Source organism: Eublepharis macularius, chromosome 12, assembly GCF_028583425.1.
Source record: "Eublepharis macularius isolate TG4126 chromosome 12, MPM_Emac_v1.0, whole genome shotgun sequence".
Taxonomy (NCBI): domain Eukaryota; kingdom Metazoa; phylum Chordata; class Lepidosauria; order Squamata; family Eublepharidae; genus Eublepharis; species Eublepharis macularius.
Genome location: NC_072801.1, coordinates 32,586,167 through 32,614,070, shown reverse-complemented (window position 1 = coordinate 32,614,070; position 27,904 = coordinate 32,586,167). Strand labels below are relative to the sequence as shown.

Here is a 27,904-nt window from a genome sequence, read left to right as displayed (position 1 = left end):
ACGACACGTAAGTCATACGCACGTTTGCGAGTTCAAAGTCACGTCTGAATAGTCATTTCCTGGCCCTTTACCTTCGTTAAAGGGAAGAGTAGCGCTCAGCTCCCCCGGGTGGCCAAAAGGAAAAATGGCCCGCCAAGATGTCCCTGCGAGGGAGGTAGCTGGAGAATCTTTTGCCGTCTACATCGGGGTCTTCTGGGGAGTTTTTCACTTGCAGAAATATTTTCTCACACTGGATTTGGTCCCGGCTATCTCTGCGGGTGAATGTTTCATTTAGGGAGAAGTTGGTTTGGGAGAATATATTCCGGGCAAAAAACGGTGGGAAGGGGAGAGTGAGCTTTCGCAAGAAATGTGCCCCTCCCGTATGTTTCGAGAGGGGTCTCATGCACGCGAACTTTTCTTGTGCCAGGTCCGGCCGGAGTCAACCGTGAGGGGCCATCACGAGGGGCTTTCGAGGCCAAATCCCAGAGGCTTTGCTGACGTCGTGGGTTCGAGTTCTGCCGCTTGCAAGAGGCGCGTTCTTTCAGGACAGGCACTGGGGGCTCTGCGGCTCGCATGCCTGCAAATGCACGGGGGAAAGAGCCGGGCGGCTGGGCCGCTGAATCGCTTCGAGTCGGGCAGCTCGGCAGCGCCCCCTCCGGAGCCTGACTGCGTCGCCCGGCTGCCCGGGGCGGCTCCGGAGGGCGGAGCTGGGGGCGCGGCGCGGCGCGATGCAGCCGGGCGGGGAGGAGGAGCCGGCGCCGCCCGGCGGAGAGGAGCGATGCCGCGGCTGCAGCGCCGGGGCTGGTAGGCTGCGGGGCGCCGCGCCATGGAGAGCCCGCTGGCGCGTTGCAAGATCGTGGTGGTGGGCGACAGCCAGTGCGGCAAGACGGCGCTGCTGCACGTCTTCGCCAAGGACGCCTACCCCGAGGTAGGCCGGGCGGGGGGCGCAAGGGGCCCGGGCTGGAGTTCGGGCGCGGGGCGCAGCAGGGCGAAGCACCGCAGTGCAAGCGGAGGCTGCAGCAGCCTCCCCGTGGCATTTTGTGGAAAGTGGGACGGGCGTCGGAGAAACTTGGGGGCCACAGTCGGGCTGAACCTGGCAGGAGAGTCCTTGCCCGAGAGCAGATCCGTGGAGCCGCGGGAGCAGGGAGAGGACCGGGGGGTGGGGTGGGGGGCAGCCAGCACGGCTTGGTCGAGGCCGAAAACTCTCGGGGCCGAGCTGCAGAAGTTGGTGCCTGCCCTGGACTCGGCTCTGGGCTAAGAGGGGGGCCTTGAGCGAGCGGCTCGTTTTGGAGAGGGGCGTTGCGGGGGAGAGAATCAGGGTCCCGTTGCTAGAGGGGAGAGCCGGGGGGGGGGGGGCGGCGCTTTCCCTTGCAGCACCGGCTCCAGGCGTTCTCCTCTCTCCCCACCGTAGAACTATGCCCCCACTGTCTTTGAGAACTACACGGCCAGTTTTGAGATCGACAAGCAGCGCATAGAGCTTAATATGTGGGATACTTCAGGTAAGCGAGCACAGTTGTGTGTGTTTTGGGGGAGGGGGTGCCTGGGCTTGAATGCCAGCTCAGCCTTGTGCCAGCTGGATGGTGGAGGAAGGGGGAGGGAATTGGAACTTATGTGCCCCTGAATTATACTTGTCAAAACTGAGGAGTTTTGTGATTTTTGTGTTTGCTTGAAAGGAATGCAGCTTCTGTTTATTGGGGGGGGGGGGTAAGAACAATCTAGGACCCTGGGGTCCCCCCCTCTCCATTTGTTAGTAATAAGGGACTGCTTAAAAACAAGAAGATGGTCTGTTTAAAAGTTAAGCATTTTAACCAGACTGGTTGGGGTTATTGAGTTTGGAGGCAGAGCGCTTGACACAGATATCTTCCTATCTGTGCTGGAGAATTTAGTTAAACTCTTATCTGTTAGCTTTTCCGTCTGTACCCCACAAAGAATCATCAGGTTCCTCTTTACCCCATGAAACTGGATTTGACATTCACAGTGGGATTTTCAGTATGTTTTTTGCATGACTTCTTACACCCCTGTCCAGAAATTTCACCCTCTAGTCTGCAGTTCTTGTTCCCGCACTCTCCTGTCCCATGAAGCACCCTTTCTTTTGCATGTTCTGGGCTTAAGCTCTGGCACTCAGAGACCAAGGCTGCGCCTTTGAAAGCTCAGGCATAAATGAAACATTTATTTTGGTCCAAAGTTCACATATTCCAGAGCTGAGCCCTGCATTAAAAATAGGTTCTGGGGCTCAGCCCTGCCTATCATTCCCCCATGGACATCTCCTGCTATAGTATGATGCTGCCCCCAACTCTCCTGGGCAGACTGCATCTCTCCAGCCAGCCCCTTAGTGGCTGGTGGGGGTGGGTGGGATTTCTTGCAAGAGCCTGAGAAGTACTTTTGCAAGGTTATTGGAGGCGTCTGGAGATCCAAGGTGAGATCAGGAAAGAGCACAGTGGAAAGCTGAGGCACAGATCCGGATCCGTGGTCAGGCTTCCTCCCTCGGAGGAATGTGGCTCAGCTTCCGATGGGTTTCCTGGGGGAAATTAACTTTGGCCAGGTCTCTGGAGTGAAGGCTCCAAGCTGTGCTTGATTTCTTCCTAGCCTCATTAGTGCTTTCTACATGATTGTGTTTTTGATTTTTCTCAACCCTCTTGAGCCTCTTTCTGTGTTTTTCCACCTGTCAGAAAACCCACCACATTTGGGTCTGGGCGCTTCTACTGTGGCATTGTGTGTGTGTGTGTGTGGGGGGGAATGTGCACAGTGGAAAAGGGATCATTGGAGCCCCTGGTGCCCCCTCACTCTGCCTTCCTTAACTTGGCAGCCTGGTGACTGGCACAGCCAAGCTCATCCCTTGGCTTGGGGTCTGTCTTCAGCTTGTTGAGTTGTGTGAAGGGCTGTGTTGTGTGCAGCTGCAGCTGTGGTCAAATGGCCGGTGGCTTCTTGGGTGGTGGCAGAAAGACTCTTCTGTCTGGGGAGGAGAAAGGAGCATCTCTTCCTTGGGCTGCCAGTGGAGCCACTAGCTGTGGGAGGAGGAGGAAGCGGGCAAATGATTCTTCGGCTATGGGAAGCCAGAGCAGGGCATGAATTGATAAAAAGCTTTTCAGCGGCTGAATAGAGACATGGGCATTGTGCAGAACTGGGAAATGCTTGAGGAATAACGTGGCTCCGCTAGAAAGCAGCAGCCCAGACTTGGGAAATCTTGCCAAGCAAAACAACCCCTGGAAAGGTTTCGTAATTCTGGTGGCTCCAAAAAACCTTGTAACAAACGCCGGAGGGGTCAGTCTATCAGGGGCTGTTTTCCGGGTGGGCTAATGATTGGAAAGGCCACATTGAGGGGTAGGAGCATAACCTTTGATTAGTGAATGTTGCGAATGAGCAGCTGAGGCTGGCTGCTGCTGTCGTGCCCACCTATGGGCTCCCCTGAGGGCATCTGGCTGGCCATGGGTAGAGGAGAGCCTCGGGTTGGAAGGGTGGCGGTGGCTGCTGCTGCTGTGGATCACCCAAGGAGCTCATGTCAGCCAAGGGGGGCATTTTGATTTCGCACAACAGAGCCCAATCCATGCCGCGTCCTAGATGGCATCAGAAAATCCTCTCGGTTCGAAACACAATTTGTTATTTGGATGGGGTGCTGCTGTAAACTAGAAACAACTCTAAAGGTCCCCCCGTCCCTGGGGCTCACAGAATTAGTTTTGCAGTTCTTTTGTTCTGGGCATCGGCCTCCAGTGCGGCAGTTCTAATTCTCTTGGGCTGTAAGCCTTTGGTTTGGTTGCAACAGATCTACACCCCTAGTACTTTATCAGCTTTGTTTTTGCAATCTGTTTGCAGAGTGTTTCTGAACCACGAGTTGTGTAGAGGTGTGCAGTTCTAGCAGCTTAACTGATTGCCCTTTGGGAGGTAACATGGGATGGGGGGGGGACAAAGTGTTTGATGTTGCCTACTTTTGGGCTTGTAATATGTGTCCTAATTCTTTCTGTCTCTCCTTTTATTCTGTTTTGAGAATTTGAAGACGTCGCAGCTTTGATCTTGCAACTCTTTGAAGCTGTCCATGCCCCACAGGGAGACTTGGGCCCGTGCACTCCAGGGTGGGACAGACGGAAGGGTGTCCATTGGCCAGAGCCCTCCCAGAGGAGCTGGCTATGGGCTGTACAAGCTTGACTCTGTGCCTCTTCCGTCTGGTGGGTGGTAGCTGCCCTTGGGCTGGCCACCGAGATGGCCAGCAGTCTGGGAAGGTATGAGGCTCCACATCTGAAGGCAGCAGGATGCCCAGGATGGACTGCAACAGGCAGGGAGGCAGAAGGAGCAAGGCAGGACAAGCAGGTGCCTGATAGGCAGGGGGAGGGGTGGAAGGAGGGAAGAAGTGGGGCGCAGCCTCACCAGGTGGTGGCTATAAAGGCTCCCTTGGCCAGAGCTCCATTTGGCAACCAGGTTACTGGAGCGAGGAGGAGGAAGTGAGTGAAGTAAGCCAAGCTCTGTCGAACCCTCACAGAAACCAGCTGCGAGAACTGAAACAGCAGTAACTGTACAGAATCACATCCCTCATATGCCTGCCTCGCAGAGCAAACTTTTACTCTTGAATACTTTTTTCTACTTTTCAGAAACGTTCAGGGTTTCTAAATCCTTTTCTTTATTAAAACACCCCTTGCATTTGCCCTGGTGGCTAACAAAAGCCTGATCCTCGGGGAAGTGAGTGAGTTGAATGGGGCCACCTTCTGTCTGTTTGGGGAGTTGCGCTATTCCCCCTGCATCTCCTTTAAAGCTCTGTACTCCTTGCACACTCAGAAGGTGCTTTTTCCAGATTCTCTTGTTTGAGAGCAAACTGAGCAATGAGACAAGGTTGCCAGTTCCGGGTTGGGAAATTCCTGGAGATATAAGTGGGGGGTGGAGCTTGGGGAAAGCAGAGTTTGGGGAGGGGAGGGCCTCTAACTGTGTATAATGCCACAGGGTTCACATTCCACAGCGGACAGTTTCTCCAGGGGAACTGATCAGTTGTAATTCCAGGAGATCTCCAGACACCACCTAGAGGTTGACAGTCCTATCTGAGAACTAGTTCCAGAATTCAGCCCAGCTGTTAGGGAGCCTTTCCAAGCTTTGGCTTCATACGTCTCTCCCCCTATTCCACCCACTTTCTGGAAAAAGGTGCCCTGGTTAGCTTCGTCCCTTTACTGACAGGGCCTGGTTCCCCATCACATAGCTTTTCAGGTGGAGAGGACAACGCCAGCTTTTTTCTGGTTAAAATTCTTCTGCCTTCTTGCAGCTTTTAAGGGGGAAGGCAGGATCTTCCACTACAAGAAGTACCTTAAGGAGACAGTTTCCTTGTGGAGGGACTCCTCCCCCCAAGTGCTGGGAGGCTGTTATTTTCTGGTGGGAGAGGCTTTCTGGCCCTGTGTCTCAACAGCTGCTGTCTGTGCTGGTAGGCCCGGGAAATGGAGCTATGGCCAGGTGCCCATCTCTTCTCTTCATTCCTAGCTGATTCCTCCTGAGGTCAACAGACACTGAGATCCCACCTGCCCTACTGGGGATGGAAGGAGGGCTATGTGTTTTAAGTAAAAATGCACATCTTCCATGCAATTCAAGTTGAATTGTAAAAATTCCGGAAATTTTGAGCCATGGGGAGGGGGGGAATTCCCTAGGTGGTTTCAGGAAAAATGGAAAGATGTGCAATACTTATGTTCAAACTTAAACTTATTTTGCGGCTTTAGCAACATAAAATGCATAATTCCTCACTTAGATGACGTATAATAGTGCATCAGTTGTCATATTTTATGGGATTTAGATGTATAAATGCCAAATTTGGAAGCAAAATTCCAAATGTAGCCAATAGTTGAGAGGTTTTTTCCCCGCTGCTTCCCAAATTTTCCAGTCTTTCCATCAGAAAAATCAGAGAACAAAATATATTGTCAAAGGCTTTCACGGCCGGAGAACTATGGTTGTTGTGGATTTTCCGGGCTGTATAGCCGTGGTCTTGGCATTGTAGTTCCTGATGTTTCGCCAGCAGCTGTGGCTGGCATCTTCAGAGGTGTAGCACACTGAGAGATCTCTGTCTTTTGGTGCTACACCTCTGAAGATGCCAGCCACAGCTGCTGGCGAAATGTCAGGAACTACAATGCCAAGACCACGGCAATACAGCCCGGAAAACCCACAACAACCAGAGAACAAAATGCTCAAGAGAAAAAACGATATTTCTTTTCCTGATTTTTTCCCTGGGCTTTCACATTTCTAAGCCCAAGGGAGTTGTGTAAAGCAGGGATGTAAGGAAAAATCAGCCTGCTTCCTTTTCCTGTTGAGGCCATGTTTAGTATTTTAGTTCATAATACAGTTATTCTTATTGCCCTGTTCCTATACCAGTTGCTTTCCCTGATAATGCCTCCAGTCCCTGCCCCAAGGTGCTCACAGTCTGAAGCTTGGGAATAGGGGATAGGAAAGCAAAATTATGTGGCTAGTGGGGAGTGAATGGATGCCCAGAGGCTCTGGCGTTGTTTTGTCTGTGGATTAAGACAAAGGGCTCTAAGGAAAAGCTGGGTTCCAAGGAGAGGTCTGAAAAGTCCTACACCAGCAGCTTCAGGAAGGTGCTTGTGTCAAAGAATAGAAAACAAAAATGTGGTGGGAAAAATAAGATCTTTTACTGGAACAATGTTGGTTGGAATGTCTGTAGGTTTTCAGACAAGACTAGATAAAGCTGCTTCTCCTGTTCTGGTTTCTTGACTAGGCTGTGGAGATCAAAAAGCAAATGGGAGCAGCATTTGCGCTGTTTAGCACACTAGCAAAGATTTCTGTGATCCTCTGAAGCTTGCACACTTGTGTGTAAGCCCAAGCTGGATCCATAAATCAGACTAATGTGCTTGCTTTCTCTTTCCCCCTTGTAGCCTGTTAAGCTTTTTGCAAGCTGCTGGCTTGGTAGGAGATTAAAATGCCGGGCTCTGCTTTTCTCTGTGCCCTTCAGAGACTGGTGACGAAAGCTGGGCAAGCGGAGAGGCGTATTGATTTTCTCTCCCACTTCCCCCAGAGAATTAGATAGCTGCTGAAATTGCTTGGATAAGGTCTGTGCTGAAGGATGGATGTAAATAGTGAAATGCTGGCGCAGAGGGGAGCGTGGCTGTTTCTCCCGGAAAGAGCAATGGTCAGGAGGATGACTTTTTTGAGGAGGGGAGTGCATTAGAGCAGAGCAAGCACCTGGTCTAACTCTGCAGCCAAAAGGTCCAGTAAGGTTTTAATTTGAGTCAGGCCACTTCAGGGTTTATCCCTTACAAGCCTGTTTGCAATCTGAATGGGAATATGTGAATTAATAAAAAGAAGAGTGCCATTAAGCATGTGTAGAGAGACCCTTAACCAGACACTGGTCATTAGAAAGGGTGTTAGCCTTTCACGTGGACAGTCTGACTTTCAGGTACACTTGAATGTTGACATTTATTATTTAAATGCTGGCTGGGTGGAAAAATTAGCCACAGCGGCATTGGCTTAGGAGCTGCGGCTCCAAGTGACTGTTTGAAATTGCCTCACATCTCATAGTGCCTTCAAGAGGGTGGGTAGTCCGAGTGAACTGCAGGTACCCAATGCTGTATAGAGGTTGGCTGGGCAATCTGCGGTGAGAGAGATGCATCCTGCACGTGCTCAGAGGCACTTCCTTCATCATCATTAACTCCTCTTAGTTCTGTGCTGCGAGCTGGCAGTGATCGCTGAGTTCTGGCTGGTGTCTTCTGGTGGCTAGCAAACTGGTGCAAATAGAAAAGGCAGGAAGGCCGAAAGGGTCCACCCACAGGAGAGGCAGAGTTTCATTCAGTCAAAAGCAAAAATTATGTAAGGGTTTGGGTTTCAGCTGGGGTTTGTCAGGAACTTGGCTCTCTCTCACCTTGGTCTCCACCCTCTCCTCCCCCCCCTTTTATGTGACACTTCAGGGCTGGAACATGTGAAGTAGTAACAATAAAAGATTACTTCTGTAGAGTGTGTGTCGAATTCCACCCCCGCATCACTGATTGATCCAAACGCCTTGTACGTGTGGGAATAGAGGAAGGCAGAAGACTGTCTTCCCAGGAATGCTGAAGCTTGTGACAAGGCCTCACTTTCTGTCTCTCAGAGCAAGAAAGCAGTGGACGAAGCATCTTTATTTAGAATGGCATCCTTCTGGGAAAACTCCAAACATGGAAAAACGTCTGTGGCTCTGGAATCCTCCCTTTCCTCTGTTTGGCACGCATTTAGTGTGGGAACCTGCAGTTTCTGATAACAAGTCCCCATTTTGGAGCAGTGGGGGGGCAGGAATGAAGGAAGTGGATGAGGTTAAAGCAGAAAGACTCTTGGAGGGGAAACTGAGTGTGCGTGCATGGGCGTGTGCATGCACACATGTGCAATCGTTGCTTCTTCCCCCAATTTGGGGGCTAGGACCTGGAGAGTGGTAGAATTACTGTGATTCTAGGAGAGAGGCCGAAAAGGGCTTCTCTTTGCTAAGTGCCTAGCACTGTACAGAATGTAGGTGTGATGCGCTCTGCTCATCATATGCAAAATTCCCAAATCTGGAATTTTGAACTGCCAATTGTGACTTTTTGCAATGCATACATGAAAGGGTAATGTGGTGCTAGGCAAAATCTCTCCACCCATTACTGGAGTTTTGCTCCATCGGTGATCTTGTGACACGGTAACTTCTTTACTCCCTTGATGTCGTCTTCTGGCTTGAGTAAAGAAATGTTGGCTTCTGGCTTGAATAAAGAGTAAAAAGATGTCGGCTTCTGGCTCTTGGTTTGTATTACCCATTGATTTGACTGTTGAATAAAAGATATATGTGGTTACCAAATATTATATGAAGATGACAGCAATGTTGTAGCAGGATTTGATGTTGAGGAGGAAGCTACCTAGCCTGTGATGCCGTTCTCCACACAAGCCCCTGGAACCCAGAATGTCCCTGGATTAAAAGAGCCTCAGTGTCCCCAGGAGAAGCCTTGATTGGCCATCCAAGCCTAATAAGTGTGTAATCTGCGTAGTGGAGTTGATCACCAGCTGCCAGGTAGCATTCTCTGTGGAGGCAGCAGAGCGCGCGCACACACACCCCTGCACCCCTGCACCATCTATGCTCCCTGCTACTCCCCTTTGGGCAAATTTGGCTCCAGGGCTGCCAGCTGGGTGACAGAGAGAGGTTCTGTCCTGAACAGCTAACTGCACACAATACACATGACATATGTTAGGTCAGGGGTGCATGACCGGACTCGCAGTTAGACGTGCATTGGGGAAACTCATTTTTAAAAGCATTCATTTGCGGTGAGAGGGGGGAACGATCTTCTTTCCTTTGCACACTGCTTTCACCAGAGGAAGGGTGACGGAGGGTGTTTGTTGCCCCTTTTCTCTTGGCTACCCATGCCCTAGGAAGGATCTGTAGAGCCAGAGCAAAGGAGCAACTCCCCACCACCATTACTTTTTCCACTGGCGAGAACTGGTGGGAGGGGAAACCGCAGCTCCTCCTCCTTTTTTGCAGCATCCCCACCCGGTGCCAAGTGAACAAATGCTTTCAAGTTCCCTGATGTACATCTGACTGCAAACTCTCATGACCCAACGTATGTCGGGGGTATCAAGTAGTTACACCCTCAGGCAGGAGCCAGCTGGTGAATGTTTCCCCAGCCCTTTGGTGAAAAACTCCTTCCCTTTGGTCTTTGCCTGGGGAAATCAGCAAACCTAAGTGGGTGCCTGCAAGGCATGAATTCCCTTGGGAATTGCTTTGCCAGATGATGCCTGACTGGCTGCTCCATCCATGCCGGATTCTCTGGGATTCATTTTCCCCCTCCATGAACTGCCCTGTTGTTGGAAGAGTCTCTGCTTCTTTTTAAAGTGTAAATAGTAGCAATGTGAAGAAGGGGTAATTGAGGTTGGGTCCACAGTGGGCCCTTCTCTTCTATTCCTAACCTCAGTCCCCTCTCCTGCTGCATTTTTTACCTTGAGGAGGGGAGGAATGGACCTGGATGCTTCTCCCACAGAGCAGCAGTAGTCAGGAAATGCCATGGGAGAGAGGCAAGGGTCCCCGGTGGTTGAAATCTCTTTCTCCTCCTCCCAAAGTGCAATTTACACCGTAACCCCCCTGCCCCCCTCCTCTCCACATCTTCTCTAGCTTGAGAGGCTGTTTTGTTTCACTGTTTTATAATGGATTCAGAATTCCGCATCCTGCAAAATCTCTTCTCTCACATTTTAAAAATAATAACATGGTGCCAGAGAGATCATTGAAACTGTTCAGGCAGTGCCCGGAGAAAGCAGAGAGAGGGGGATGCAGAGAATGTGGTGTAGCTCAGTAAGCAGCCCCCCTTTTTGCTGTCCACACGGTTAGACAAAGAATAACAAGTTAAGCAAAATTATTTCACTTTACTTTATTTTACCAGAGAGCATGATGCTCCAGTAGGGTTTCTGACCTTCTTGTTTGATAAGCGAAACGCTCTCTCGATGCTGCCCTGGCAGACATTATCTGAAGAGGATTGCCTCACTGGATCACACCAGAAAGCTATTCTCTTTCTCCAGCCCTGACAGCCAGATGTCCCCCGCCCCTGCCTGGCACCCAAGAGGGTCATTCTTGGCTCTGATGTCACTCAGTTTCCATTCTTTCTCGTCTGTGCCTGTTCTAACCATATCATACCCTCCTGCAAGGAATACATTCCGACAGATCCAGAGCCATTCTCTGTCTTAGTCCAGCTTCTCGCCTCACCCAAGGCCACAAGGATCGATTCTCTCTCCCCACTTCTGTGTGGCTCTGAAGGAGTTGGGGCAGTCACTGTTCAGAGTTGGTGATGTCCCAGCTAGCTGTCAGCCTGGTGGGTCCTGAACCTCTGCCTGAAGGGAGAAAGAGATGCCGGCATGGACCATGCTGAGCAGCTCCAGCTCCAGTCTCTGGTGACTGATTGGTTGGACTGTCCACAGCCTCCGGGTGCTGCTGAATTCAGGGCCTGCAAGGAGCAGCTTTATGCGCCCTCGATGGCTGCGCAAGTGTGGTCTGGCAGCTCCGAGGAGGGGCTTCTGGAGCTTATAGGATTTGTTTTACATTGGGGGAAATTCCAATGTTTGACTTCCCAAAATGTGAGGATTTTGTGAAGTTTTGTTTTACTTCTCATCATAACTTTCAGAAAACTAAATTAGACAGTAGGACCCCAGTTTTGCATTTTGCCTGTTTCTTTCTGCACTGGAGCGCACAGATGGGCCCTCAAGGCTCTTTGTGCTGTGTGGACCAGGAGAAAATGATGTGGCCGTAATATGGTAGCCAACCACTCCTCACCAGTCATCCTAGTAATAGTTGTTTGAGTCTTGCGTTTCAGCATTTGTGTGTGTCTAACACAAACCCATCTCAGATTGGCACCTTTTGTGGTATCCCCCCCCCACTTCATGTGATCACCGAGGAAGTGGCTTTCTTCAGTGGATTGTAGGGGCACATATAACTGTTCTGTGGCCTCATCTGTGGTTTTTGAAACCACAGCTAATGACTAGCTTGAGTGGTTCTAGGGGCCTCATTACATTTTTCTCATGTCCTTCTTGGATCCTGGCAATCAGACATACTCTGGAAGATGCGTTTGGCACACAGTGCTGAGATGCATGGGGCAGATTTGGATCAGGAGGGCCACAGCACACAGGAAGAAGGGGCTTAAGCTTCTCCCTGCCCCCCCTGCCATTTTTCTGACCCAAAATGTCCCCAGGGGGTGCTGTTTGTTCCATTGGGGGAACTGCATGTATTGATGAGCTGCATGTAAGTTTCTGAACAGGACAAACCAGTGCACCCCAGAGTCTGTTTCAGGTCAGGAAGACAGTGCAGGGAGAAGGCTTAAACCCCGTCTCTTCATACGTGGTAGTCCCAGTCCACATTGGGCCTCCATGCACGAGAATTAAGTTTCACCTAGCATGTGTCCACTTGATGGGATCTGGAACAGACCCGGAACCAGTGTAGCATGTAGGCCGATGGATGCTGTGAATTTCACACTGAATGAGTATGAGAGGAGAATTTATCATTCTGGACAGTGAAGATCAGACGTTAAGCTAATCGTCGGGTTTGCTTGGTTTGGCACTGAACAATTTGAGCACCCGCTGAACAGGTTTGTGTTAGTGTTTTTTCTTTTTCAAAACTGCACATCTGCAAAAACGCCACTGTTCCAAACAGATCAATAGTCACTAAGACCTACTTAGACAAAGACCGAATGGTAAGATTTTTTTAAATGTGGCTTTTTAATGATTAATGTATATAACTTTAAAAATTGCCCAATGAGTGGGACATTTGTGCTGAAAGGGTAGATGGGAGGACCTAGAAGTCCATGAGAATATGAATGCGCATGTGCGAAAAACGAGCTGCGCAGTGCTGCGCTATTAGGAATATTGAAACAACCAACCAAAAAGCCACAAACAGGTCAATGAACAGCTCTCTGTCCACAACTGGCCAGCTTAACCGGCCGGTGATCAAGCACTGACATCCCTCGAGTCTATAGTGCAGCAGAAGTCTTGCTTGATTCCTGATAACTGCCTGCCGGTCCTCTTCTAGTTTTGCATCCACCCCCGAGAACTGCAGGCAGAGAGCAATGGTGGTGGTGCGACCCTTCACGAGCGTGCCAAGCAGCATCAGGTGGTTCTGCTCCCATTTTTGCTGGCAAAGTCGAGATGTGACATTTGCCAACTGGTTGTGCACACAGCTGCTGTTTGTGGTTCCCTCTCTTTGGGGCCTTTCCTGAGCCTTTAGAAACTCTCCTATCTCTTTATTGTACTTTAAGTTGATGTGCTCCTTTGCTGTACCTCTGTGACCCCGGCTGGCATCTTACCTGCATGGCTCTTAATAGTACATAGACTGAGACATCCAGGGGCCACCTTTGTGCCCTGGCAGCTGGGTACCAACTCTGGCAAGGTCTGGCAGTTAGTCTGTTCTGAACTAGTTGGGTCTGCTGCTTAGGAGTTGAGGGGGCTCTCTCTTGGTGCCCCCCTCCTCTGGGAAATCCAGGCTGGCAGCATTTCTTAGACAATGAGAGGGTTGTTTCCCAGGCCTGTGGTGGGGGCTGCCCCAGATTCTCTTGATTAAAGGCCTTTGGGAAAGTTGCCATTCCAATCCCTTTCATTCCCTGACAGCTTTTCAGGCAGCAGTTTAAAAATCTTTAAAGCAAGAGATTTTTTTTATCTTCTCCCTTGGCAAGTTGCAGCAAGAAGACAATAACTTGCCTCTTTTCATGCAAAAATACTGTTTTGTTTGTATGTTGGGGGTTGTAGCAGGATTGGTGTCTTCTCTTTCACCTGGGGGGGTAGTCTTGAAGGCTGCAGGAGAGGTCAGTAGTTTGCTTTGAATTTGGAAATATTGGGCTAATGTGTGGGGTTTAGATGGTGAGAGGATGCCTCACATTTAGGGTTAGCTCTCAAGTGTATTGTCAGTGCTAGGTCTCAGCTCTGGAAGATGTAAAGAGCATCCCTGAACATGTGCAGAAGGCCTAGGGTCCAATCTCATCGTCAGTTATGTGGCTCATACTGAGCGGTTACGTAACTACTTCATTTTATTTTATTTATGTTATTTGTAGTCCGCCTTTCTCACCATGACTCAGCGTGGATTACTCAGTGTAAGTCAATATGATTAAATAGAAATTTGATACAGAACTGTATCTTGGGGTTAAGAAAGCAAAAGATGATAATTGTAAGCTCAAATGTTATCTTTTTAAATAGTTAGGCTGGTAAGCAGCAGGGCTAGGGGAGGGGAATACTGTTCGTTGGAGCCAACAGCACATTTTTAAGAGCCCAAGTGCCAGGGATTTGATTAGTTAACTCAGGAATTAATTTTAAGAGACTCTTTGGGGACCCTTCTTGCCTACCCCCACTCTGAGCACAGGAAGAGTTTTTTTTGTGGTGGCTCCTCAATCACAGATTCCCCTTACCAAGAGGTTTGCCTGGCTGATTCTTTGTTATTTTTTAGACATCTGTTCCAAACAATTTGTCCAAGTTTTAAATGAAGGCCGTTTCTACATGTCTTACCTGCCTGCGGAACATCGCTCAAAAGACCCGGAAGACAGCGTCTTCTCGCACGAAATTGCACCAGGAAGACGCTGTTATCCCGGAGTTCTGTGCAGTTTCGCACAAAACTCCCAGATAACAGCATCTTCCTGGCGCAATTTCGTGTGAGAAGACGCTGTCTTCCGGGTCTTTTGAGCGATGTTCCGCAGGCAGGTAAGACGTGTGGAAACGGCCGAAGTTTCTGCTTCTTTTTAGCGTGCTTATAATGGTTAAGATGTGTTGCTCTGGTTTAGTGTCTCTGTTAACTTCTTTTATTGATTATTTGGTGTTTTTTTTTGTCTTGTTTTATAAGACACCTTGGGAACTTTTTCCAAACAAATGATTTAAATAAAAATAAAATCTTGATCTTGCATTGTTAAGAATAAAGTTTCTGGGCCTCTTGGTTATAAAGCAGCTGTTGGCATTTTCCTTAATTTGCTTTTCTGTTAGATGACAGCCTCCTTTACTTCTCTTTGGCCCGCACTCTGTCCTAATGGGTCTTGGTGTCCATCTGCTTGGGAGCAGCTTCTCCTGCTTTCATTTGTGCTGTAGAACTCTTAGAAACCTGTGAGCCAGCCTAGGAAGTAGTGGTGGGAAGATGCTTCGGGAGGAGCTGTGTAATACTGAGCGCTGCATCTTGAATTGTTTTATTGTACTTGTCATTTTTGCTAGATTTTATTTCTATCGTGGCTGTTTTTATATGTATGGAAATAATACGTTGTTATCTGCTCTGAGCCTGCTTCTGGGGAGAGCGGGCTACAGATTTAAATAAATAAATAAATAAATAAACTAGTGCTGTGAAAGGGTGCCCCCCCCCCATGCACCGACTCCATGCCCGTCTCCTCTGCAGCCTGCCTGTGATGGTGCTTCCCCTTCATCAGGGGAAGCTGCTGGTCTAACCTTCAGGCCCTGGCGGCGGTTTGGATCGGTTTGGATCTGATCGAGCCTGTCACATTCCTTTGAGATGAGATGGATGGTGCCATATCTGTCAGGTGTCCTTGTTCAAGCTTCTGCCAAGAAGATGACTCCCTGCAAAATCCCTCCAGGCTCTTTCTCTGCTGTTGTTAGTTTTGCACCTTGCTTGTGCGATGTGTCTAACCTGTTGTCAGTGGGGCTGCATTTGCCATGGCAACAGGCGCTTGTTCTTGTACCTGCTCCCATCCACACACCTCTAACCTGCAGGTTTGAACTTGGGTTGTCTTGAGGTGAGCTCAGTGCTGTCTCCGTAGGCACACTCTCTTTGTGAGTGGCATGCTGAGGTCTGGGTTGATCTTTGGACGGCTGGGGAGAGGACGGATAGAATCCCACTCATCTCTGTGATTCTTGGAGGCTGCAGTGAGCCTGTGAGCATCCAGCTTCGGCCTGTCTGAACTGGAGATCCTCGCTGTCTGCCAAAATGGAGGACTGCGGACATCAGGGCCAACGTGTAGCTCTGTGTAGCAGGAGGCTGAATCAAGAACCTAGAGGGGGGCAGCCAGTTTGGCCCAAGGAAACGCTTTGTGCTACTTATTAACATTATAACGACATTCAGTTTATATACCGCCCTTCAGGACAACTTAACACCCACGTAGAGCGGTTTACTAAGTATGTTGTTGTTATCCTCACGACAATCACCCTGTGAGGTGGGTGGGGCTGAGAGAGCTCCAGAGAGCTGTGACTAGCCCAAGGTCACCCAGCTGGCTTCAAGTGGAGGAGTGGGGAATCAAACCCAGTTTTCCAGATTAGAGTCCTGCGCTCTTAACCACTACACCAAACTGGCTCTCATGGCAGGTGGTGTGACCGAGGGCAGAATGAGACCTTCTACCAAGCATGCTGCTGCTGTGTTTAGAGTGTTCCCCACTCCTGCACATCATCAGGTGCTCCTTCTCTGAATCCTGACACATAATGCTGTGCTCCACTTGCCCTTCTCAGCAGCCAGTGATGAAGAATGGGGGTGGGGGATGAGGAAACATGGCCCAAACATGTCTAACTGGCTGTGGAGCCTGGCATGGGGTGAGTGAGTGATGTGGATAGGAGGGACATGTATTTTTTAACTGGAGTATCTGTCCAGGTTCTGGTGCCATCACTTAGCCCCGCAACACTTTGAGGTAGTGATAAGTGTCCCTCTGAGCATCTGCAGAGTGCCTTCTCCTCATCCTGCGCCTCCTGGATTATGCCCTGAATCATGCCCTGTTTTCTCATTCAGTTTCCAAGAAACAGCTATGTTCCTGCAGCCCACCTCCAAGCTGCGGAGTTGTGTGTCTGCTTGGTGGCTGTTTATTGAAACATTGACAGTTTGCCTCCAGAAAGTCCCTCGAATTACACTGAAAGGATGGTAGCAATTCTGTTCAGGCCGCCAGAGGTGCTTTCTCTCTTTCCTCTGTGAATTTATTGGATAGCACTTTGGATTTGCAGCCTGTTTTACCATCAGTCATATTGGGGTTAAGAAGGAAGTCTCAAAACTGGATGGGGAGGGGGCAATTTTTTTTTTTTTTTTTTTAGGATTCAGCTTGGCAAGTGAGCACTGCTGGGTAGGCAGGGAGACAAAGACCTTGGGGGTAGTAGTGGATGTGGGGAGGGGGAGGGAAGAAATCTACTCGGCCAGGCTACTTAGGCCAGTTTTTAAGAAACACTGGTGCCCGGGCAGGGGAGTTTTTGCCCTCCTGGACCGCAGGCCCAGCTGTCTGTCTTTCCCCCTAATCTTTCCCTTCTGCACATGGAGGGCCAAATTACACAGGATCCAGCCACCAATTCCCCAAGATGTAATTTAACCTCAAGCAGTAACCACAGGGCCCTACTTCGGATCTGAGCTGTGATATGAGGAACAGAATCAAATCCTCCCTCCTCCTTTAACTTACCTGCTTTTGGCCATGGGAGGGGGGGTGTCCCTGTGCTGTGTCTGTTCCCGCTCCCCCCCCCCAGCTAAGAGCTGCCAGGGGTGGCATGGAAACCCCCACCATCCCTAGTTCTTTCCCAGCCCGTATTAGGGAGGCCCCATCGCTACTTTCTGAGGCTGACCTGTTGAGGGATTGTGATCACATGCAGTGAGCAGACCAAATCCAGCAAGGGAGAAGAGGTGACCTTTCTATTTATTATTTATTTATTTATTTGATTTGATTTGATTTATACTTCACCCTCCCCACAGATGGGCTCAGGGCACCTGGGATTCTGAGTGATCCCAGGTGTCTCCTCCTCCAACCCCATCTAGACTGCCAATCCAGGAGCAACAGAGCCTTGGGGAGGCCCTTGGAGAGCAGAATTGAATGGGTGTGTGTGTGTAAGCATCCCCCATTCTCTCTTACAAATGCCCCTTTTATTATAATCATGGTACCTCCGCAGACAGAGGTTTGAACCTGTGTTGCCACGGTAACATAGTTCTGCCCTCAGGGTGTGCTTGTAAAAGGGAATGCATTACTTGATTTGCAGGCTAAGGAGGGGTGGGAGGGAGCGGCGTGGGGGGGCAGCTGCCCATCGCTGCCTGTTGCAGATGAAAGAATGGCAGCAGAATGCTTCAGGGCTGGTTGCACTAACTCAAGCAAATCGTGCAAAAAAAATAATCGAATTTACCTGGCCTCCACATTTGACACACATCCTTTAAAAACACCTTTCCAAATTCAGCATGGTGTTTGGTTTAAAAACAACCCAACAAAAACTTGGATATATTGTATTTAAACAAAACATTAAGATTTGGTTTTGTGGAATTGATTTTAAAAATTCAGAAATCCGAGATTCTAATTTTTTAAATGTTATCTACTTTCACTGGAATTCTGTTTCAGCACCTTAAGGTGTCTGCATTTGGATTTTTCCACATAAAGATAATTGTGAGTTCAAATGCCGCGTTTCCTCCTGCAGGCTCAACGTACTACGATAACGTGCGCCCTCTCGCCTACCCTGATTCAGACGCTGTTCTCATCTGCTTTGACATCAGCCGTCCTGAGACCCTGGATAGTGTCCTGAAAAAGGTAAAGTTTGATAGTGATGTTGAAATGTTGCTGTCTGGGTCGAGGAAGGGGGAGGCTTGCATTTCAGTGGAATTGAGAGCAAAAGCATTTTTGCACAGCCCCCAAACTCACTGGGTTGGTTCCAGAGGTTTCATTCCATGAATGGTAGAATCTTCCATATCCATGGCTTTCACCCCATCCAGGAAACAGTGAGCAGGGGCTTTAGTTTACTCCAAGATCACAGTTTTGTTGCAGATCGGCTTCCACTGTGCTATCCTTTTGGTTCCTGGGAATTGGGGCTGGTAGCTGTTAAAGAGCAACTTGCAGGCCAGGGCCCTGGTCTCTCAGATGCAGTCCATCGGTGTGAGCAGAATGGCTCTCAGATGCCAAGAGCCCAAGCCCGGCATGCTGGGCTTTGCACAGATGCTTGCAGAATAAGCCAGGTTCAGCTGTGGATCATGGCTGGCAGCTTCCAAAGACCCTAATGTGCATGGTGAGGCAGTGGACGAAGCCTCCTTTGCTTGGAGCCTCTGGCCTTTCTGTTGCCTAACTATTGGCTCTGCCCTGCACTTTGAAGAGCTGTTGCCAGTCTGACTAGGCAGAACTGACCTTGCCGGATCAAGGTTCTGATTCAATGTAAGGCCGCTTCACTTAACGTCTTTAAAAATGGTGCTGAGGTTCAAGCTGTCCAGCAAGTTATGCCATAGGGCCTGGAATCTGAAAGGGGAATTTTTGTAATAGCACTCTGCTGCCAATTATAAATCCCCTACTACCACTTACCCAAATATATTCAGGACACCAAACACAGTGATACAAAGAGATATGAGTTTTATTTTTCAATAAAACCCGGGTGCATACTCTCTCTAGGATATATGCATAAAGACCAGTTACATCAGAGGATTTTATATACCCTCAGCACTGATGGTTTACAGAATAATTGCTAATTGTCTATAGAATAAGAGATCAAAAATGTTAATACAAACCTCCAGAATTACATTTCCCAGGATACATGGCACCGAAAACTTGATTGACAGGACAATCAGATCTCATTGTAATATAAACACCTCAATGCTGAAGTCATACTTTTATTATACTTCTGGGAAGTAACACATTCAAGGCTAAATCTTAGTAAGAGAAACAAAAACAATAGAAAATGTTTGCAGTTAAAAGGAACTTTCTCGCCTCCTTGCATGATTGAGTTGACCTGGGAGAAAGCCAGGGAGAAAGAATCTGCCATCAAGGCAAATTTGCCTCTTGTGTGTGTGTGTGTGTGAGTCTTTTGCTCGAATGTGCTCACATATAGATTCTGGAAGAGGGCTCCTAAAAGTCCCTTAACAGAATCCCTTCCCTCAAATCTTGGCCAGCCTCTGATTGCAGGCCCAGGACCTGATATTGACTGCAGGTAAAGGAGATTATTGGAAGTCGCAGAGGGCTTCTAAATAGAGTGAGCCATCTTGGTTGCTCTTGCAGATGGTTTCTGTCATGGGACTTTGCTGTTTCTCTCTGTTTCAGTGTTCCCAGAGGCTTTGGGGGAAGTGTGTATTGTGTACTGGGGAGCTTGATAAGTGGTCCTCCACTCAGACTTTTCTTTCAAGCACTTTTCCACTTCCCTCCAGTGCATATTGCACACTTTTGTGTGGCACCAGGAGAAACTGAGATTGAGCCTTTTGATACCTGTAGGAGACTTGAAAGGCTTTGCAAGTTGCTGCTGGCCTGCAGTGGAGGGAGGAGAGAGACCAGAGATCATCCTAATTTCGGCCTGATGGATGCAAAAAGAAACTGGGGATGGATTCCCTAGGCTTCAGGCAAACAGTTGTGGTGCCAGAGGAGAGGGGAACTCACCTGAGGCACTTTGAACAATCCTACAGTCTTGGCTTCTGCAGAACCAGGGCTCACAGGAGCCAGCAAGGGGATTTTAAATCTGTGCTAGAATTCTGAAATCAGGACAAGTAATGAAAACCTACAGATTTCCCCTGTATGTGCTAATTTTGCTTGATTTATTCTGCTTCCATTAGTAGCAGGGAGGAGAACTGTAGGCCTCTGACCAGGAGGAATTCAGCTCAGCCGCTTCACTTCCTTTGGGATGCCCTCACATGAAGCCTTTGCAGCCTTGAGGGCTAGAGACTTGCTCTGGCAAGGCTCCATCAGAGACAAACTGAGAAATCTCAGGATGCTGAATGAAGCAGCCAGTACAAGTTTATGCACTTTAGCTGTATGATGGTGAAATGGTAGAACTAGTGTAGCATAGTGGTTAAGTAATTGAGCTGCAACGCAGCACTTCACTGGTTCAAAACTCATGACTACCATGAAGTCAGCAGGTGTCCTTGAGTAAGCCACTCCTCTCAGCCCCAGCTGTATTGCGGGGATAATAACAACACTGACTGTATTCACAGCTCTGAGTGGGCACTAATCTGTCCAGAAGAGCGGTATATAAATGAACTGTTGTTGTGATTGAACCTCACAGTGGCAGAGTGCCCTTGAGCCAGTAGCAAAGCTTTCATCACTGAGTAACACAAACCAGTCTCTGCAAATTCAGGACATATCATTGTCTGAATGATCACAACAGAATTTTTAGCTTACAACTGCACTTTGTAAAGAGTAAAGTCTTGTTTTTATACACTACATACTACCAGGCATGCCCCACCTCCACCCCCCCACCCCCGCCAATCTGGAATACAGGTTTCCTGCGTGGCTGTTGATTTACGGAGTCTGGCTTCAGGCAAGCAGCATTTCCAGTGGTACCTTGTTCCTGTTTAAAGAATAAGATTCAAGTCCTCAATACGGGAGAGAAAAGCATCCCAAAGGGTAAAGGGTAGGAGAGCCGGTTGACTGGGCAGGCCCCTTTGCTGTCAGTGGTTTTAATCTCCTCTTTTTTGTTTTCTTGTATTTTTTCTTTCTGCCTGCTGGCAGTGGCAGGGGGAGACACAGGAGTTCTGCCCCAGTGCCAAGGTGGTACTCGTGGGATGCAAACTGGACATGCGTACTGACCTGAACACTTTGCGGGAGCTCTCCAAACAGCGCCTTATCCCTGTCACACATGAGCAGGTGTGTATTCCACAGACAGAGCATGTACAAGTGCTATTGTTACTGTACACAGGCATCCACTGAAGACTTAGAAGATGCCCTTGAACATGCGGGCAGTTCACAATACTAACATTTCAACTTGCTTTCCTGAGAATGAGCCCCCAAAATTGACTCTTGGGGCTGGTGATAATGATGGAGTGGGTTTCGTAAGTCAACTTGAAACAGCAAAAGCCTAAGTGAATTATATGCGCTGAAAGGTTACTATAGTAATTTGGATTGGATTTGAAATCCCAGGTGCCCAAGTAAACCTAACATTTTTAGTGGGCCACTGACTGAAGGTCTGTTCACAACACTTTTTTGGCTAATTAATTATCGCACTTTGCAAAGGTAAAGCTGGCCACAGCTTTGTAGTAAGGAGTAAACATCGGCATGAACAACAACAACAAAAAAACCAACCACGTGATCCGTGGTTCATAGCATTGCACAGAACCTCGAACCACGAACTTCCGACCTTTTCCCAGTTTGTGGTTCATGGTTTCATGGCATTTCAACCACCCTGCGCCAGCTGCTGAAGCTGGTGTGGGGTGTTTGAAACAGACAGCCCCTTTCTTCTGCTGCCCAGGCAGCCCGAGAATGGGGCTATCAGTTTCACAGACCAGAGTGGCAGGAGAAAGGAGCTGTCAGTTTCACAGACCCTGCACTGGGTTCAGCTGCAGGGTCTGTGAAACTGACAGCCTCTTTTCCTGCTGCCCAGGCTGTCAGTTTCACAGACCCCACGCTGGAACCGATGTGGGGTCTGTAAAACTGACAGCCTGGGCAGCAGAAGAAAGGGGCTGTCAGTTTCACAGACCCCGCGCTGGGTTCAGATGATGGGCTGAAACCGGTGCGACATCTGTAAAACTCCACACTGGCCACGGAACAGCTGGAAAAATTAGTTTGTTCTGGAAAAACATGTTCCCACGGAACGTGTGTTTCGGTGCAAACGAACTGGCCATTCCATAAAGAATTTTGTTCCGTGGTTCGTTTTGTGCCCCTCTCTAGTGAGGAGGTTTCATCTGGTGATATGAGAGGCTTCTAAACAGTTGGAGGAATGACAAGAATGTATGGAGCCACCTGAGAAGAGCTCAGCCCTCAGCAAAAGGGACGGGGCCTAGTAAGGCCAAAGATTATAGGGTTTGTCCTCCAACTATACCTTATTTGGTCTGTAAAATATTGTGTCTTTTCTTTAGGAACTTTATCTCCTATTGCGGTAGAGCTTTGGTGTCCTTTTAAAGAATTTTTAAAATTAGCATTTGTGAAGGGATGGATGTGACGTGAGATGAGAGCAGAATTCAGAACTGATGGGAAAGCCAAGCCCTCAAGTGCATGTTTTGGGATAGCCCAGTAAGAACAGCATTGATGCCCCACAGGGATTCAGCTTGCTCCCCCATGAGTGGCAGGGGAGGGGGCTGGCATCCCCTCCTGTGACTGCGCTGCTGCTAATCCGGACCACTGGCTCAGGAAGGGACAGGTGTCCCTTGCCTGGGGCAACAAAATACTTCAAATCCACCCGGCAGCTCGAGGTTCCTTTGGTGCCAATCCACCAAGGCAGCGATTCCGTTCTTTTGCCTCTTGGCACCTGTGAACAGTGGCAGTCTCATCCCTTTTCTATTATACACACCAGCCCCGTTCCCCAGTCTGTTTTTCACGGTGCCTGTGTCACCTTCTAGGGGAAAGTTTCCATCAGCTGTAAAGTCTGCTCAGAGTAACAGTGTCTGACGGTGGGGGTGATGCAGGGCAGAGAGCATCTGGTACGGCACAGTCGCTCAGTAGCTGTGAAGTGTTCTGACAACAGCATTGAGCTCTTCAGCTGATGATGAGCATCAAGAGGGAGGCAGGAGATGGCGAGTGAATGAATGGGAGAAGGCAAAAGGCTGGAGGTGAATTCAGGAGTGATATTCTGAGGCGACTCTCCCTTCCTCCCCAGGGCAGTCTGCTGGCTCGGCAGCTGGGTGCCGTAGCTTACGTGGAGTGCTCTTCCAAGGTGTCGGAGAACAGCGTTCGGGATGTTTTCCACGTGACCACATTGGCCTCTGTCAACCATATGCACAAGCACCTCAAGCGGAGCAGCTCCAAACGAGGGCTGAAGCGGGTCTCACAGATGTCTGGGCGGACGGACTTGTTGACTGACTCGGAGATCCGCAAGGACCGCGCCAAGAGCTGCTTGTTGATGTGAGAGGAAAGGAGACCCCCCCGCCCTGAGGGGATGAACCTTATAGCATTGCGTGTCTTGTTCATCTCTTTTTGTCAAGAAAATGGCTGTGGGGAGGTCTCTGCGCTGAGGGCTACATTCCTCAGCTCCCTCCCCGACTAGGCAGGGAGGGCTCTGCCTTGTCCCTGAAGTTACAAACACAGCACGTACTGTGGAAACTTCTGGAGGGGTGACAGTTGCTCAGGACTCAGAAATGCTCAGGTAGCAGATATCCTGCAGCAGGAAGGAAGGAGCACATCACTGTGGGTGGCACAGAGGGAAGAAAAATACTTCAGGTTCTTAGAAGCAACTCTTTTAGAGATAGCCTCCAATGTCTAGGTACCCAGGCAACTGGCTGTCTGGTGGCTTTCCAGCTGTAGTGTATGGCAGTCTGTTGTGTGCATGGCATTTTGTGTGTGCGAGCCTGTGTGTGTGTTTTTGAAATGTATGTGCAGTTGAGATGTGGGGCTGGTGCCCGCACTTCAAGCTCGTCATAAAACAAAGAGGAGAGTGGAAGACAAAACGGTTTCCATTGAGGAGAGATGAGAGGGGAATGGTGAAGGACAAAACACAGCTGAGACCCTGAGGCAGTTGAGCACTTCACAGCCTTCTGAGCAAGCAGCCAGTGTGCTGCACAGTAGCCCCTCACAGGGCTGCTGGTGCTGTGGAGGCAAAGAGGTGAGCGCTCTCTTTCCTGTCCCTCCTCCAAAGTCACGTCTGCTAGAGCTGAAACCTCCCCCCCCCCCCGTGTTGCATGACCCCTGTGTCTGTTATCTGCTTCCCAAGAAGCAACGGGGCTGAGGAACTGCTCACCGCTGCAGTGACATGTCAGGGAAGTGGCCATATCTCCCCCTTTCCTGGCCTCTCCTCGCTTCAAACGCTTTTGACTGCTATGTGATGATGCCGAAGTGCCCGCTGGTTGCTTTTGTTTGGTTTGGTTTTTTTCCCCTGCAAAGGGGAGAAGAGGGTAGCGCAGTTTCCTGTGCCACAGATAGTCAATAAATTGTGCTAATTACAAACCAGAGGAGTCTGGATGGTGTATTGCTATTTTTTCCCCCATTTGCAGTGCTGATTTTAAGTGGTTTGGAGGGGGTGTTGCTCTGAAAAATACGCTTTGGTGTTGGAGGGAGGGGCAGTGTTTCTTCAGACATGTTTGCACCTCAAGTTTCTTCTCCGTCATCCTTCTGTGAGGTTTCAAGAGCTGCCAAAACCAGGGCAAGATTGTTGGTTGGTACAGAGGAACATTCCCTTAAATTTCCCTTGCGAGGACTCCATTTGATTTAAATGTGCGTGTGAAGGAGGGGGTGGGGGGAAGTCCCATTGGCATTCATGCTCATGCTGCTGTCTGCTGTGGAGCAGGGAGGGGAGAGTTTTGGGGAGTCTTTTGGGTGGCTGGGAGGATCCCGAGGAACTTGGTAGTGCTTTTCTGCTGCACCTGAGGAAAGTATTTAAGGGCTGGGTAAGACAAAGAGCATTTTTCCTAAAATGGAGGTCTATTAACTTTCAGCACAGCGTTCTCTCTCTTCCCCTGGCAGTATAGAGAACTCTTCTGTGCAGCCATGGTTTGTGGTAAATTTTTACGGCGGACCAGTTCTGGGGTCCAGCCTACCTAGAAGCCATTCCTTCTGGCATGAAAGGGGGCAGCCTTTGCTTCCGCAGTTCTGAGAGGGACATACATATGGTATGTTCAGAAACACTCTGCTGTGGTGTTCCTTTGCCTCTTCCAGGGCCTGGGGCCTAGGGCAGATTCTGAAGCCAAGCCCTGCCTCCTGCCAGACTCTGGGCAAGCGGTCTCCCCTAGCCCGCTTTAAGGCTCTGGGCTTTCTCAGCCACAGTTTGTGGCATTCTGCCAGGCCCCAGATCTGGCATCCTAAGGGAGTGAGCCACTCTCTGCAGCCACTCTCTGCAGGACGAGGGGCTGGGTGCCTTTCCTCAGGCCGAGGGAGGCTATTCTCTTGCCGCATTAGCAGGGGCTGCCTGTTCCTGCTTGCCTGCCAGCAAAAGCACTATTGTCTGCCTGCTGGGCACAGTAGGCCCATTGTCTTTGCCTTTCAGCAGCTGTGCCTTTGGCAGCCTGGACCGGGTCTGGGATTTTAGGCCCGGTCATCCCAGGCCACGGTAAGTCCCGCAGAGGCTGGGCTTGCCTCCAGACCTCAGCAAGATGAGTCCTGTCGACTTCGGAAGGCCATGCCCCCTAATTGTCTGGAGGTTGAAGATGTGACCGGGGGGAGTCAAATGATCACCTCAGGATCTTGTGTTTGTTGGAACAGAAACCTCCATGGCAGCCTTTGTGCAAAGTGACAGGGTAGAGTGTGGTGGTGTGTAAGGGGGAGAAGCAAGCTGGTCCTCAGCATGACGCGTCTGCCACCAGGCCAAATAATTCTTCAGGGTTTAGGAATTTCTTCATCACCACTAATGCATAATTTCCCCTCAAGAGGGCAATTCCACCTCACGGACCCAGTTTTTGCTGCTCCCCCGGCCTAGCCCCTACCTTTTGCCCTTTGCTCTCAGCTTGAGGGATGGTTTGAGGCTGAACAACCCCCACATGGTGGGCCAAATGGGCCTTCTATTTTTCCCTTTTGTTGGCAGATCACAGGATGACATGTCCCACTTTCCAGGGATTAGCTAGATGTCAGATCTGGCCCATTTTAATGCCTGTCCTCTAGGACACAGAGTGCCTCTTAGCATGTGCAGAGTGCATTCTAGCCACAGCTAGTCCTCTCATTGTAGTGGAAGACACATGCCCTTGTCTATCACCTGTTAATCCTGCCTTTCTCCAAGGAACTCCAGGTGGTGTATATGGACTACTGCTCCCTAGAAGTGTCATGACTGAGAAGGAATTTGAACCCAGGTTTCCCTGCTCCTGGCCTGCTTTTTTCTCTCTGAAAAAGCTGATTCTGGCTGTTTGCCTCGCCTGCCCTGTGAATGAGCTTTGCTGTTGAGCGTGAAAGAGGATTGCATCATGTGGCTGCAGTGCTTTTCCTGTCTGTGAAGAAGCCCTTTGTGATGAATTAATCCTGTATTTAGTGTAATGATGCTGGACCCTAAACGAGCCTCAATTATTAATGTACAATTTAGAACGCCTTTATTAATCATTAATAGCATCCTTCCAGTGTGCTGTTTATAAAAGCTTCATGAACTCCAAAGTTAACTAGCAGTGGAAGCCTGAGCCCAGGAAAAGTGATGGCCCAAGAAACTTACCAAAGGTTCCTTTTTCTAAAAGGACAGTTTGCTTCCAAGTTTATGAAGGCCAGCAGGAGACAGGCAAGGGTGTTGTAGGCCATAAGATTGGGTCTCACCAACCGTGGATGGCATGCCCGTGGCATTCAGGTCTTGTAAAACTCTTTTCAATACCCCTTTCTGAGCATAGTGCCTTTTGCCTCTTACAAACCAGGTGGCAGGCTCAGCAAGAGAAAAGAGCCCCTTACGGTTTCTGTGTGGGAGGTGCCCAGTCCCATGCCTGAAATAATTGTGTTTAATGCCTAAAAGTGAGAGCTGGGACTGCTGCATGTGTCCTAATTTGAGAGCCCTGCCCTCTTGGTGCTTGTGACTATCTGAACTTTGCACGAGTCCTGAGAGATTCTCTATAAGCGTTGGCCTCAAGACCGAAAAGAGACAAGTCCTGGCTCAAACAAAGTACCACCCTGGAGAGCAACAAGCATCGAGGTCAGTGACAAGAAGGCACAAATCTGGCAGGGGTGTGTATGTGGGGAGGATCCAGGACTGCAGCCTATCCTGGGACTGGCCCAGCTGAAGAAAGGGTAAAAGGATGGGACCCACAAAAAACTCTTCCTGTTTCCAGCTGCACATGACTGCCAAGTGATACAGTCACACATATAACAGGCCAACACACAAACCTACACAGTCCAGAGTCCTATTCTGCTACAAGTGCAAAGCAAGAACTGAAACAGCATGTAACTCATGCAGATAAATCCATAGGAGAGCACTGAAAACTCATTCAGAGCAGATCTCTCAAGAAACTGAGCCATGCTGCGGGACAGGCACTGAATCCATGGCAGAGTATTCCAAACCCAGGCAAAGCAGCAGCTCTCTCAAAAAAGTGAGCCAAACCACAGAATCAGTGAATCCACAGCTCAGATAATGCAAAGCCTGTGCAGATGTTCACATACACATATTTTCTTTCATCCTGTCCTTGATACACTGAATGACTTGTTCTGCTGGCTGCTGCTTCCCTTCTGTTGGCGGGCCTTGGTGGGGTGGCTGTCCCTGATGCTTACCAAGCTAGCCACATAGAGAAACTATGCAGCCACAAGGCTTCACATAAATCACTCTGTCAGGATGGTACTGGGGTGCTCAGGGCTAAAAGCCAAGGAATTGTGGCTAGGCTTGGTGGCTAACTGTTAGTTTCTACTGAAGGGCCCTTAAGTGAATCACACCACAACATTATGTGTAATAATTCTTAGCCTAATCAGATCAATAACTGATTAATAAAAGCAAAAGCATTCTTCAAACTCAAGCTTTGTTATCTTCAGTCTTATATTAATTACTACAAAATGATTTTTCTTTTATGCAGTGATCAAGTTTGTAATGTCTTGACCATTTTGCTCTTCCAATTTTTTATTTTTTTTCCCTGACAAATCTGTAATGTTTACAAGAAGTTAAAATACAACATTACATTTTCTGGTGAAGAAAAAAATTGGGCCGGTCCATAACTTTACATTTGGGGATTGTTTGTACCACAACATCTACACGCTGTATGGTATTTGCAGTAAAGACAAAGTCAATGCATTTCTGTGACAAGCACCTGAAGAAGTTTTAGCTTACATTCTTGTCCCCCAAAAAA

General features: G+C 49.1%; 1 protein-coding gene across 1 annotated transcript; it reads left to right on the top strand.

The window, feature by feature from the left end:
• Positions 1 to 727: 727 nt before the first annotated feature.
• On the top strand, positions 728 to 27,683 carry RND2 (Rho family GTPase 2). Its single transcript, XM_054994594.1, has 5 exons — positions 728 to 907; positions 1,391 to 1,478; positions 17,758 to 17,867; positions 20,757 to 20,891; positions 22,837 to 27,683. The coding sequence occupies exons 1-5, from the start codon at positions 806 to 808 to the stop codon at positions 23,083 to 23,085; spliced, it is 684 nt and encodes a 227-aa protein (XP_054850569.1). The 5' UTR covers positions 728 to 805; the 3' UTR covers positions 23,086 to 27,683.
• Positions 27,684 to 27,904: the final 221 nt, after the last annotated feature.

Bases quoted from the DNA above. Each gene is read 5' to 3' on its own strand.
- RND2 (XM_054994594.1), top strand. From the start codon at position 806: ATGGAGAGCCCGCTGGCGCGTTGCAAGATCGTGGTGGTGGGCGACAGC. The intron at 908-1,390 runs GTAGGCCGGGCG...TCCCCACCGTAG, and splicing joins CCAAGGACGCCTACCCCGAG to AACTATGCCCCCACTGTCTT. The intron at 1,479-17,757 runs GTAAGCGAGCAC...TTCCTCCTGCAG, and splicing joins TAATATGTGGGATACTTCAG to GCTCAACGTACTACGATAAC.